The sequence below is a fragment of the Microplitis demolitor genome, chromosome 3 (assembly GCF_026212275.2).
Source record: "Microplitis demolitor isolate Queensland-Clemson2020A chromosome 3, iyMicDemo2.1a, whole genome shotgun sequence".
Classification (NCBI taxonomy): domain Eukaryota; kingdom Metazoa; phylum Arthropoda; class Insecta; order Hymenoptera; family Braconidae; genus Microplitis; species Microplitis demolitor.
In genome coordinates, this window is record NC_068547.1 from 6,098,212 (window position 1) to 6,111,356 (window position 13,145).

General features: G+C 29.1%; 1 protein-coding gene across 3 annotated transcripts in view; it reads right to left on the reverse strand.

Annotated features, from left to right (window-relative positions):
* LOC103568547 (protein naked cuticle) overlaps nt 1–13,145 on the reverse strand; it is a 35,843-nt gene that overhangs the window by 11,379 nt on the left and 11,319 nt on the right. Inside the window, exons 2-4 of one of the 3 annotated variants that reach the window (XM_008545462.3) lie at nt 4,123–4,190; nt 3,719–3,936; nt 548–990 (exon numbers count right to left, since the gene is read on the reverse strand). In XM_008545462.3, the coding sequence (XP_008543684.1) occupies nt 548–990; nt 3,719–3,936; nt 4,123–4,190 (729 nt within the window). Of the gene's footprint in view, nt 1–547; nt 991–1,766; nt 1,971–3,718; nt 3,937–4,122; nt 4,191–13,145 lie in introns of those variants that run through there. The other 2 variants (XM_008545464.2, XM_008545463.2) reach the window with 2 other exon arrangements.

Consider the following 13,145-nt stretch of genomic DNA (forward strand, 5'->3'; position numbering starts at 1 on the left):
TTTTGTCGTTAGTATGTTTAACTTTTCATTTTCACAACCTCTAGTCCAAACACTCACTCACTTACTCGTTCACTCATTCGCTTCTTTTTCCATCACACAATTTGCCTAACAAATGACGCGACACACTGTGCATACTCGATATTTAACCACCACCATCTCGTCACCACCACCACCACTATCTTCTCCACCACCACTCTCATCGTCAATTCAGTCTGTTAAATATTTTATTTTACAATATTTAATATTTATTTTAACACACAAATTACTGAATATTTTATATATGTTTTTTTACAACACATTCATCATATTAATTAAATTGATGCATTGTTTTATTATTAATATGAATTAAATATTATATTTGGAAAATAAAAAATATTGTAAATCAAAAGTTAAATAAAAAAATCAATTTTTTTTTTCTTATTTTAATTGAGTAATAAAATTAATTAGATAAAGTATCAGGGAAAAAAGGAAAATGTAAAAAGTTTAATTGAGGAGTATAAAAGTTTAATTGATTAGAGTTAATTAATTAAAAGAAATAAAAACTTACTCTTCAGGTGTAAGTATCATTTCTGACTTCTTCTTACGGCCTCGTTTCTTCGGCTGATGTGGTAATTGAAGTGAATTAAGTGCACCGTTCATCATCATACTCATATGATGTTGTTGTTGTTGCTGTTGTTGATGATGATGCTGTTGTTGTTGTTGTTCAAGATGGTGTTGCTGGTGTTGTTGTTCAAGATGATGTTGTTGTTGATGATGATGAAGCTGCTGCTGATGCTGCTGCTGAAGTTGTTGTTGCTGTTGACTGGGCATAGGACTTGGTGATGATGATGACGGAGTACTGATACTCGATTGTATATTACTACTAGTAGAACATGTCATTCCATCAATATTTTCACCAGGACTACTTGCCGCTCTTATACCACCGCTCATTGACATTTCCTCATCAACGAATGAATAAGGATCTACTGGTGTTTCACATTTTATCGGCACCTATATCATTTCAAAAAATTATTAGCTGATTTAAGGTAGTTCAGTTGCGACCTATAGTGTGTTCATTGCTTCCTCTTTCACTTAATATCATTTACTTGCTTTTTCTCGTTTATAAATTGTAAGAAACACTTTATTTAATATTTATAACTTTTTTTTACTAATTGGTAGTATGATAATTTGTATATATTCATAATTTCAAATTTATTTTTCTATATTCTAGGAGTTTTTGGAAAGATTCTTCAGGCCATTAATCACAATTTCGCTGAGATATAGAATTTTAAAAAAATTAATTAGGAGTTAATCAAAATTTGTTGAATAAATTTTAGCCTACAAAATTTGAAAATTCAAATTGTTAAATTGACATTACAATTTTACTGAAATTTATTGAAAAAATGTCGTTTAACATCTAATTGATAGGGTAAATACACCAATAGATGGACAAATAAGGTATGTATCACAAGATTATATTCGTATTTCATTAACAACTTAATTAATTTAATAATTAACTTATAAAATCAAAAAAATTTTGGAAAATTTGCCGTCCATTTATTGGAGACATATTTCTAACCTTAACCTAGTAGATGGACATTAGATTTGTCTGATAAATTTTCAATCTTTTTTTTCATATATGAAATTATGAGTTATAACGTTAATATGAAATTGTTTATTAACATAAACTCATTTTTATTTATTTAATTCTTTAAACATAAATAAAATGTAAGTAAAATAATTAATAATTTATGAATTATAAATTAATATCACGTTATATATATTACCATATATTTTGCGTTACCTAGTATGTAAGAGTGTACTTTTATATATATTTTGAAAATTATTATCCCACATTTGTATTTTAGTTAATTGTATTAAGCACAAGTTGTTATATAAAAAATTTGATAACTTTTTATAGTAGTCCCGTTGAAAAAGTCGTCCTAAAATGGGTAACGGAGGTATAGGAAATTCGTGCTAACTAATGGTAGTGGGAGGACGACTTTTTCGCCGGGACTACTATATACATATATAATAAGATGAAAATATCATTTACAAGAAGCGTCTATCTATTGGTATTGGCTGTCGATCAATAGGATATTTTGTCCATCTACTGGGGATTTGAACTTTTTCTTAAATTTTTCTTTTTTGCAATCAACCACTGCGTTATACAAAGTTTTAATTATTTTTTCTCGTTAATTAAACATTTTTGTATGTATAATTCATTTTATCATAACTTATTTACATTTCATTGCTTTATTTGGGTTGAAAAACGAGAGTTTGCTTAACCGTCCATCTATTGCTGCGTTTACCCGATACGTGAAAATATGACTTTTTCTTTTAGGTTAGTCTGAGCTACTACATGTTAACTGTGTGCGCTTTGATTATCAATATCTCGCTTAACAAACAGACAAAAATTATGATTTTGTAAAATTACATGCAGGAGATCTACTTTGATATCATATTTCAATTGCATGAAATTCTTATAAAATATATTAATATATTTTTTATCAAAATTAATAACATTTTCAAAATTATCCAGTCCAGATTCTGTAGGTTTCATTATTTTTTAATTACTTGTAGTTTATTCAACAATCATTTTATTTTTTTTATTTTTTTATTTTTTTTTTAATATATTTCAATTAATTATTTGAAAAATTTTTTCATTTGTTTGCTCAAACAAGTACAGAGTTGAGAGTAAATTAAATATCGAATAGTCTACACAAAGTATTCACAAAATATGTTGAATATTTAAAATAAAAGTATGCATAAAATTTACAAATAATATTTAATGAAACTTTCAAAATATTTAGAAGTAATTTTAAACTTTTAATATATGAAAGAAAGAACTTGAATAATTTTCAGTAGTATAGTGTAATTTAGTAGTAAATAATTTATAACGAAAAATTCGTTGATAAGATAGATAGTGACTGCAAGCAAAATGTAAAATTTTCCGATGACAATCGACTCGGATTCATTACAAACATTTTATATCAATTACAAAAAAAAGTATATTTTTAAACAATGACTCATAATTTTTAAGATAAATTGGACAAGTAGTTAATGAATTATCTTGGTAATAATTTAAAAAATGTTATGTTTTAAGTAATTCGAAATAAAACAGCGACAAAATAATATTTCGCATGACAAATGTCGCTGTAATATTAAGAATAAAAATTGATATAAATATCAAAGCACAATAAAATCTACATATGCATGTAAAAGTTAGTGACATTTGACCTGAATAAAATGGTGACAATCGTCATCACCGAGGAATCAGTATAGTAGTATCGGGTGTATAATTTAATTCTGATGAGAGAACTCGGATCGTGGTCGAGTGTGCTTCGTTAAGTCAAGTGCTTGCACCTGTTACCAAGTGAGAGAAGAGGATGAAGAAAGAGGAGAGAACGAGAGAGTGGTATATAGATGAGTGATCATTAGAGAGTAAGAGAGAAAATGATCCAGAGAGAGTGGTTGAAAGTGGATGGGTAGATGGATAGCTGAGTGGTTGGGGGATTGTGGGTGGTTGGATGGATGGATGGATGGATGGAAAAGGGCGGAACAGGAATAAAAAGGGTTGAGGCTGAGCCCTCAGGGATGATAGTGTCATCGTTTGTGGTCGCACACCGTGATGGCAAATGAGGTTGTATGTATATATGTATATATATATGTATGTAGTATATGTGTGTAAATGTGTGAGTGTAGTGTAATGTGCGTTGTGTGTTCTATACTCTCTCACCTGTCCTAACGTGGCCCCAGTGGAGCTTGGCTGTTGGGGCTGATGCGACGTTGCCGATATCGGCGTTAATGGTGTATGGGGTGTGTGCGGCGTGTGGGGCGTATGTGGCGTCAGTGGAGTGTGATACTGCTGGCTACTGTCACCCCCGTTGCTTCTCATCTCCAGGTCTGGACTCGTCTCGTAACCGTCGTCCCGTGCCTCCTGTTTCACCATCAACCCTGTCGGATACACATTTAATATAATATAACATATATATGTATATATATATAACATAATATGTTTAGTCAAACTATATTTTGATTTAGTTATATATTTAAGCGTGTGTATATGGTTTCCGGTTTAAACCATCCTACATGTCTAGTCAAGTTTGTTATGACAGTCAATAGGATTAATTTGAAACTTACCTTGAGAACCAGAACAGTTCATTGTACTATTATTTTGTACGCCATTTTGTACTGGCGATGGATAAGACCTGAAACAATAAAAAAATGATTTGTTTAATTTATATATCTATACTATAAATTTTAAAAAAGATTTAAATTATTTGTGTACGATACACTGTACATAATTGTGAGCGAACTCGGATTTTATTTAAATTCAAATTCCCTCCGTCATTCGAAGTTTTAAAAAAAAATTCTCCGCACATGGAGTAAATAGGAAGTTTTTTTTTCAGCTGAGTGATTTTGGGGTGATCTGGATTTTATTTAAATTCGCATTTACTCCGATTCAGAGTTTTGATATTAAAATAAATCATTTTTAGAAGTGAATTTCACGCCAATATAATGAATAAGCAATCATCCGCTCCGCATTAACTCCGCTAATTTTTTTTACAGTGTAAAATTTTTAAGTTATTCTATTTTTAATTCACGAATCGCACTTTGGATATTGAAAAAAAATTATAATTTTTCTACGAAGTAGGATTATAATTATTTTTTAAAATGTTAAATCTATAAAACCATTTCGTGATTTTTTTTTCCTCTTAAGAACTATTAAATTGAAGATTTTTTTGTTGCATAAATCGCTTATGAAATATTCACAAAATACACTTTTTAAAGTTATATATTTTCTGTGTGTAATAACTTTCTTTTAAGTAAAATTAAGTATTTATATACAGACTTAAATAAAGATAAATTTAAACAATCAATATACTACATTTGATTATTTTTTAATAATCGGTTAATATGTAAAAGGCCTAAGTATTTTATAAGTAAGGCTTTTAATAAATAATATTTTAAAGTCTGAGAATATAGTATAAGAACGGTTATCAGATAATTTTGTCCAAGCTTTTCTATGCAATAAAAGCTCTAAACATAAAATAAAGACACAGACCCGATGCTTTACTCTATGAACTAGCGAAGTGCACTTCAATTTTTTGATAACTTCCATTTGTTTACGAGAAAAGCTTGAACAAAGTTCCCATTTACTGTACAAGTGCAACAAAGATAGTACCGTTTATCCAGTTGAGTGCGAATAGAGAAACAAATGAAAACGCGTCATAAAGAGAAGTTATTTTCTACAAAAAAAATTAACATTACAATAGATTATATATTATTATTTGAATAAACTTTAATGACATTGTCAAACATGGGGCAAGTATAAAAGAGTTTTATTTAGATGATTGTTTAACAAGTAACAAAAGAAAAGTGAGGATATTATCCCGTGTACTTAATATTTATGTTCATTTAAATAAATAATAAAGAAACAAAAAAGAACAATATACGTAATTTTAAGGTGAACAATTATGCAAGTCGATAGAAAGTATTCATGACACAAGAAAAACTTTGAATAACAATAATGCGATGATAAACCTGCCAGTTGCATTTAGTCTTAAAAGTAATCTTGGAAAAAAACTGCACCGGACACATTTAAACGGCAATAAACATTTCATTTCATACAATAGTTACTATTCTCAAGTAAAAAAAAATTAAATAAATTTATATATTAATAAATTATAGAAAGATAAATAAATAATAGTAAATACAGTGACAGAAGTGACGGGATTTTTTATTATGAAAATTATGATTGGCGTGTGGCAAAGGTATTCACGATTTTATCTTAAAGTATATTCGAACTCAAGTGATTAAATTATGAGTTTAGTTACCCGGGGAATTTAAAATATTTATGTATCTCTACCGTTCTCCCAAAATATGTCACTTGACATTTATCTCAACTTGATGTTCTATTATTCTCTCATTCTCTCTTATCCTCTCTCTCTTACTCTCCAGCACCCCCTTTTTTTTTTTTTTTTAGTTAATCTTCCCATTAAAGCTTTCCATATTATTTTTATTATTTTTTTCTATCTTCATTCCTTTAAAACCCCTTTATTCGGTCGTACTTTTTTTTGTTAATTTTTTTATGCATATTTTTTGTTGTTTTTTTCTTTTTTTTTTTTTTTTCCACCATGTCAGTTTGCTAATTCGAAAATACCTGGCTGGAATGATTTTGTAGCTGGAGTATACCTGGCTTATGTACTTTTTACGCGGGGCTGTACTTTGTACATATATACTCAGAGGGCTCAGCGTATATATGTACAACATATAAATATATATGTATATATAAATGTATGTATATATGTATGTACATGGAAGCAGGCATACAATACATAACGCACACAGTACAGTGATGTACATACGAACGATGGTCGAACGGGTGTGCAAGCGAGCAAACGAATATTACGAGAGTTGAGTAAGAGTGAGATAGAGTTGGATACATAAGCCCTCGTAAATATGTACTGGGAGTTAAATACACAAGGTATATATATATATAGATGAGGAAGGGCGAGAAGGGATTGCCGGGGTGTAAAAGGGGAGGTTGGTTGGTTGGTTGGCGTGTAGGAGATGGTTGGTTGGTACATAGAAGTACTTGCTGGAAACGACTAGGGCAGCTGCTGGCGGGGAAGAAGAGAGCTATCAAGAGAGAGAGAGAAGGCAACGAGAAACGAAAATCTAGTGATTGCTATGAGCATGCTACAATTTTTTTTTTTTTTTTTTTTTTTTTTTTTTTTTAAGTAAAAAAAAATGTATATGTATATATAAACATATATATAAATAAACACATAATTTTTTTTTATCTAGGTCACGTATTTATTTTAAATCATACTGCACACCTCAACAGAATGGGTTATGTACTCTACAGTCTATACTCGTTTAATAATTTGTCACCAATATACTCTTTTTAAATTGTTTTCGCAGTTCATAGAGTATGATAAATTGTTGTAAAAAGTATACTACTACGGAGAGGATGTTTTGGAAAACAAGATTGATGTAGTTTTAGACCGATTTAATCTGATATTCATGTTTTATATAAAATAAAATAAAAAAAAACAGTTGGTCCAGTCGTATGTATGTAAATGCGACGAAATTTTAAATATACGATTAATCAACCAAACATTTTTTATTTAACCGTTAAAAATCCTATTACAATATGACTATATTAAAATTTCTATCAAAATCGTTATCGTTAATTTGTTACTAGTAAATTAACAAGCCCGGTAATTAAAAAAAAAAAAAATAAATAAATAAAACTGTATCCGTGAATTTTTCAATATATGGAATGCACTTTTCATTAGTTTCAAAAAATTTTTCAAGACACATCAGAGTAAATAAATTTTTAGTTTTTTTTTAAATAGTTAAACTTACTTACGTAAAGTTTACCTAGATCTTTACATAGACGAGGTGATTATTTTTTTTAAATACAAAAATATTTAATGGAGTTTTAATAGGTAATAAAAATAACAATAGAAGAGTTCATTTAATTTATAACTGTGATATTGTACAATATTAAGGAAAAGATGTTAATTCATTTAATTATTATTGGAATAAGTTTTTTTCTTTTACTTTATTTTATTTATCTTATTTTTAAAGTAAAAAAAGGGATTCTTTTTTAGTCAAACGTTCCACGTGATTGTATTCACAGCAAGATAAAGATCTTTCAGATAATTTACGATCGATTTATCACGCTATATGACTTTCGGCTTGCGTTATCTTTTGAGATGTCTCAATGATAGCTGCAGTAACTACCTACCGACTAGGAGATAGATGTGTTATCTTGGTTTTTAATGTTCAGTCTTTTAACTGTTTTCTATATATATAGAAATTTTTTTTTATTGTTTATGATTATCACAGCAGGCAAACGATTTCAACCTCAAGAAATGACGTAACATGTAATAAAATGTATGTATGTGTATACATATAATTTTTACTTAAACCTTAAAAAAAAAAAATCTGAAAAACGGTTAATCCTTCGGGCCAACCCCAAAACTTTTCGCTGTTTTCGAGCTTAGAGTTCGAAAACGTTATTATTGGTAAACTTTTGAGCTCTTCAAGCTTAAAGAGCGGCTGGCAAAAATATACATGTGTTTCGCTGAAAAAAATCATTTTTGTCCGACGATATCTTCGAAATGAATCAACCGATTGACACGTGCTTGACACTCCAAAATCTAATCAGCTTTGAGTCTTGGCGAGCCCTTTCGATTGCCGCAAAATAATTTCTAATCAGTTGATCCGCTTCAATGATATCTTACAACAAAAAAAGTTTAAATTCACACACACACACAAGCAAAATGTATCTAAAAAAATCGGAACGTTCTTCGAGGAACGAAAATATTAAAACAAAATGAAAAGTGAAAAATCTACAGGATCAAGATTTCTGAAATGCTTCGCATGTCAGCCGAAAATTGCAGCTACCTCGAATTACCCCTCGTCACCTTTAAGCAGTCAAATTACATAAATTTTTTTTCATTTTCGTTACGCGAAAAACTTTATCATTTCAGGTATACATCACGGACAGCAGGTCCATTTGAAAATGATCAGAGTAGTTTTCTAAGATCTAAAAACGTTGACATCTGATGAAAACTCAGTTCTTGAAAATAGAACCGCAACTAATTACTTTTTTTTTAATTTTAAATTTTCATAGCGGAAAGTTTAAAAATAATAATTATAAATAATTCAATTGAGTCTATTTGTGAAAAAGTAAATAAAAATTAATGTTATTTATGACTTATCTAACAATAAATATTAAATCAAGGGTTATAAGCTATGGCTATCAAATAAATAAAGTTTTAAGAGTTTCAATTATGTATATAAGAATATTTATGTATCAAAGTACTTTTGAACTTAGTGTTTACACAGACAGTATATAAATTAAACTATTAAATAATTCGACAGTTTAAATGCTTCTAGTTTTAACGTCAAAAGTTTATAAATGAACTGAAAATAACTCTTTTACATAATTTCAAATCCATTAACTCAATCCATCTGTGTATATAAATATGTATATAAATATGTACATAGAATATTCTGGTCATTTTGTTAATAAAAAATGTTATATATTGAATTCGTATTATTAAAAAATACCAACCGAATATAAATTAATTTTATTTTTCAAAGGGCTTTACAAATACAATTTATTAAAAAATATTCATTTGAATTTATAAATTCCGTAAAATAAATAATGAAACTCGTAGTTTTATAATTAAAATAAAAAATGTTTTTACAAATATTAAAAAAAAAAAAGTATAAAAATATATATCACGATTGATATAATAAAGTGAATATAATTTAATATCTAACTAGAGTAGTAATAATAGTAAATATTATTGTAAAACTAATTAATTAAATGAAATAATATTAATAATATAAATAGCAAATAATATAATTAGCGAAAATAATTGCTGTAAATTAAATGATATTTACATACCGCACATTAATAACGTAATCTCAACGACAGTGTAAACGCGTGTGCTACCGCAATAATAACAGTGGCGCGTGGCAAGCGGAGCAAATAAAAAAGTAAAAATAAAAAGAAAACAAATAAGAGAGCAGTAAAGAAAAAAAACAAAATAGTTAAAAAAGAAACAGAAAAATAATAATGTGAAGAGGGGCAAGAAAAAGAGGTGAAATAAAAATAACATATATATATATATATATATACATATATATAAATGGACCAAATGGGTTAGTTTCGCGTGGGTTTCAACGCCACCCCTAGACTACAGCAAGCGCAAGTGAGCCCCGGTCGTAGCCGGTATAGCCAGCACTCTCGTTGCCAGGGGAAACCTCCAGAAAACTCAACACACGTACAAACGTCCGGGTATATAGTATATATACTCTACACCAACAGCACCAGCAGCAGAAACGAACGCGAACATATACAGAGATAGATATGAGGGGCCGCACGCAAAGAGAGAGAGAAAGGTGGATAGCATCAGCAGTAGTAGCAGTTGGTTCGTGAGTTAAAGAGAGTGACGGGTATACAGAGGGTATATATATAAATATATAAATATATATATATATATATATATATATATATATATATATATATATATATATAGAGAGAGAGAGAGAGAGAGAGAGAGAGAGAGAGAGAGAGAGAGAGAGAGAGAGAGAGAGAGAGAGAGAGAGAGAGAGAGAGAGAGAAGAGAGAGAGAGGATGTAGAGGGTGTATTCATTCTCCTCTTCCTCTTCTAGTGGGTGCCAGAAGGGGTGGTCGGGAGAGACCGACAGTAATACATAGGCAAACCCGTCGACCCACGCACGTAATCACGCACACCCAGCACCAGCTCTACCGAGAAAATGTCGATAACGAAAAATACTACGATAATGTTTAAAAAAAAAAAAAAAAAAAAAAAAAAGAAGAAGAAAGAAAAAAAGAAGAAATAAAAAAAACTCATGTACAAAAAAAAATTAATTACTTCTTATACTTGTTTTTTTTTTTTTTTTTTTTTTTTTAAATTATTAATATGACAGAAATCTATTTTTTTTTATATGCAATTTTTTTATGAATAGTGATATACAAACTATTAGTGATGAAATCACGTATAGGAATTCCCCGGAACGATGGAGAATGAAAAAAGTAAAAAGAATGGAATGGTATAGTGGAGAGAGGAGTCATATAACCCAGCGATCGAATATAATTTCGTCACGTTAAAGGAATTTAAAGTTTTTTATTTTTCCCCCTTGAGTGACTTGAATACCGTCAGGCAGAGCAGAGGATGATAGGAAACAGCAGAACCGGTACGGGAACAGCAGAACAGAGCCAGTGTATTGCCATGGCAGGCAGACAGTCACGAGACTACAGCTACGCAAACTAACAGCAGGGATCGGTACGACGGGGAGAATAATTTATATCTCTTTATTCTTTTCCCTTTACTCTACACATAACACTACTACCCTTGAGAAACGCCGGCATCGTAAACTGTCGGCATGCCCACAAGGGATTTTTCTTCAGAGTGTATCAAGTGTCGGTTCATTCAGAAATTGTAAGCAATAATTCTTTTCTCTGCGTTAAATTTGCACATGTATGCAGACTTTTTCGACTGACCTACAGTTGTCAACATTTAAATAATACATACGCTTTTTGTTTCACTTTTTTATTTCATTTTTTTGCTTATTCTCTTCCTCCTCTTTTATTTTTTATATTTATTTTTTCTCCACTCTCACAAAGTCATTTTTTTATGATATTTTTTTTCTATTAAATACTGACAATAAAAAATATGTAAACATTTAAAAAATATTGTTTAATTAATATCGGTAGATTTTATTTCAATTTTATTGCTATCTATCGAACAATGAATATCAAATATTTACATCAATTTTTAAAAATATTTTTTTTTTTTTTTTATAAAATATTTTATATTAATTAAAAAATATTAACGAAATAATCACGATACAAATTGATTTTAAAAAAAACTTTGAATACCGCCAACATTGCGGGCCAGATTCAAAATTTACCGCTGTTTTCGAGCTCAGGAAGCTCAAAAATATTATTGCTTGTAAATTTTTGAGTTAAAAAAACTGCACTGAAAAAAAGAAATATTTGTCCCAAATAAATCAATTTATTTGTGGCTTTTTTTCAAATATTCCTTAATGACAAATAAATATATTTGGTACAACAAAATATGACAGTTGATTCACATAATTTTATAATTCAACAAAAATATATCATTTATTTGTGGTAAGTAATTGATATATTTGTGGTAAAGATATCAAATTTGTGACAAAAAACCTAAAGTTTTGCGATACTATACATATATTTGGAGCCCTTCATTTATTTGTAGCAATTGGATCATTTCTTTACCACAAATAAATCATTTATTTCACGCAATTAAACTACTCAAATATATTATATCTTTCTCACAATTAAATATTTATTTGGCCATATTCAAATATACGACATCTTTGGCTCAAATAAATCTAAGTTGGCTCAAATAAATCCGTTTTTCAGTGTGTTAGACGAAAAAACATACATTTCACTGAAAAAAAATGATTTTTGACCGGCGATGTCTTTAGAACGAATGGACCGATTCAAGCGTTCTTGGTGACAATCAAAAAAGTGCACCAAGACTTAAAACTGTTTATACTTTGAGGCGAATCGGGCAAGTGGTTTATGAGTTATACGCAAAAAACCTAAAAAAAAAAAAAAAAAAAAAAAAAAAAAAAATTATTTTTCGTATAATTTGTAAACTACATGACCGATTGACTCCAAAATCTACTCAATTCCAAATCTTAGTGAGCCCTTTCGATTGCCACTAAGAAAGTTCAAATCTGATGAGAATTCCATTTCGAAAATCGGAACGATAACCTGCCTTTTTTGAAAATTTTAAATTTTCTTTGCGGGAAGTTAAAAATGATAGACAATAATTAATAAAATTGAATTATCATTATGACTGCTCATAATTTATTCCTCCGAATGATTACACTGTAAATAATTTAACTGCTTTACTAAATATCAAAAGTGTCAATTACACTGAATAATTTATTTACTCTTAAATACTAAGACAATAAACGTATATTAAATAATTTATTAATTTGAATAAATAACTAAATATTTATCAATTATCAGCTCAAACGATTATCGATAAATTATTCATTTAAAAAATTAAAAGAAAAAATAAAATAAATAAATGAATAAATTTCATAGTCAATTTATCTCTCCATTCCGTTATTCCATAACCGTTAAACTTTTTTTTTTTTAAGTTTAATATATACATAACACTAATATAAACAGCTGTCAAAATAAACTTGATATCTTCATCGACAAAGAAAAGTTGAATTAGCTGATTATAGTACGCGTCTCCTTGAAGTAAAAATGTAATGTAATTCTTGTTTTTCCTTCATTCAGTATAAATATACTATTACATATAAATATGTAGACATATATATATATATATATATATATATAATATACTAACTACCAAGAGTTAAGAAACGAGTTATACGATCAAAGCAAGTCTTTAGCACGATGTGATGCTTAAAGTTTTTTTGTCCTCTTGTATCCACATAGCAGCAAGTGTCTGAGGCCAACACATTATAAGTTACCTTGTAGTTTGTAGCAGCTTTACTCCGAGTAGAACTAGAGGATCGAGTTGAATCACCCGATAATGTCGATATAATCGTGTGTCACGTGCTTGCACACATGGGTTTTGTTA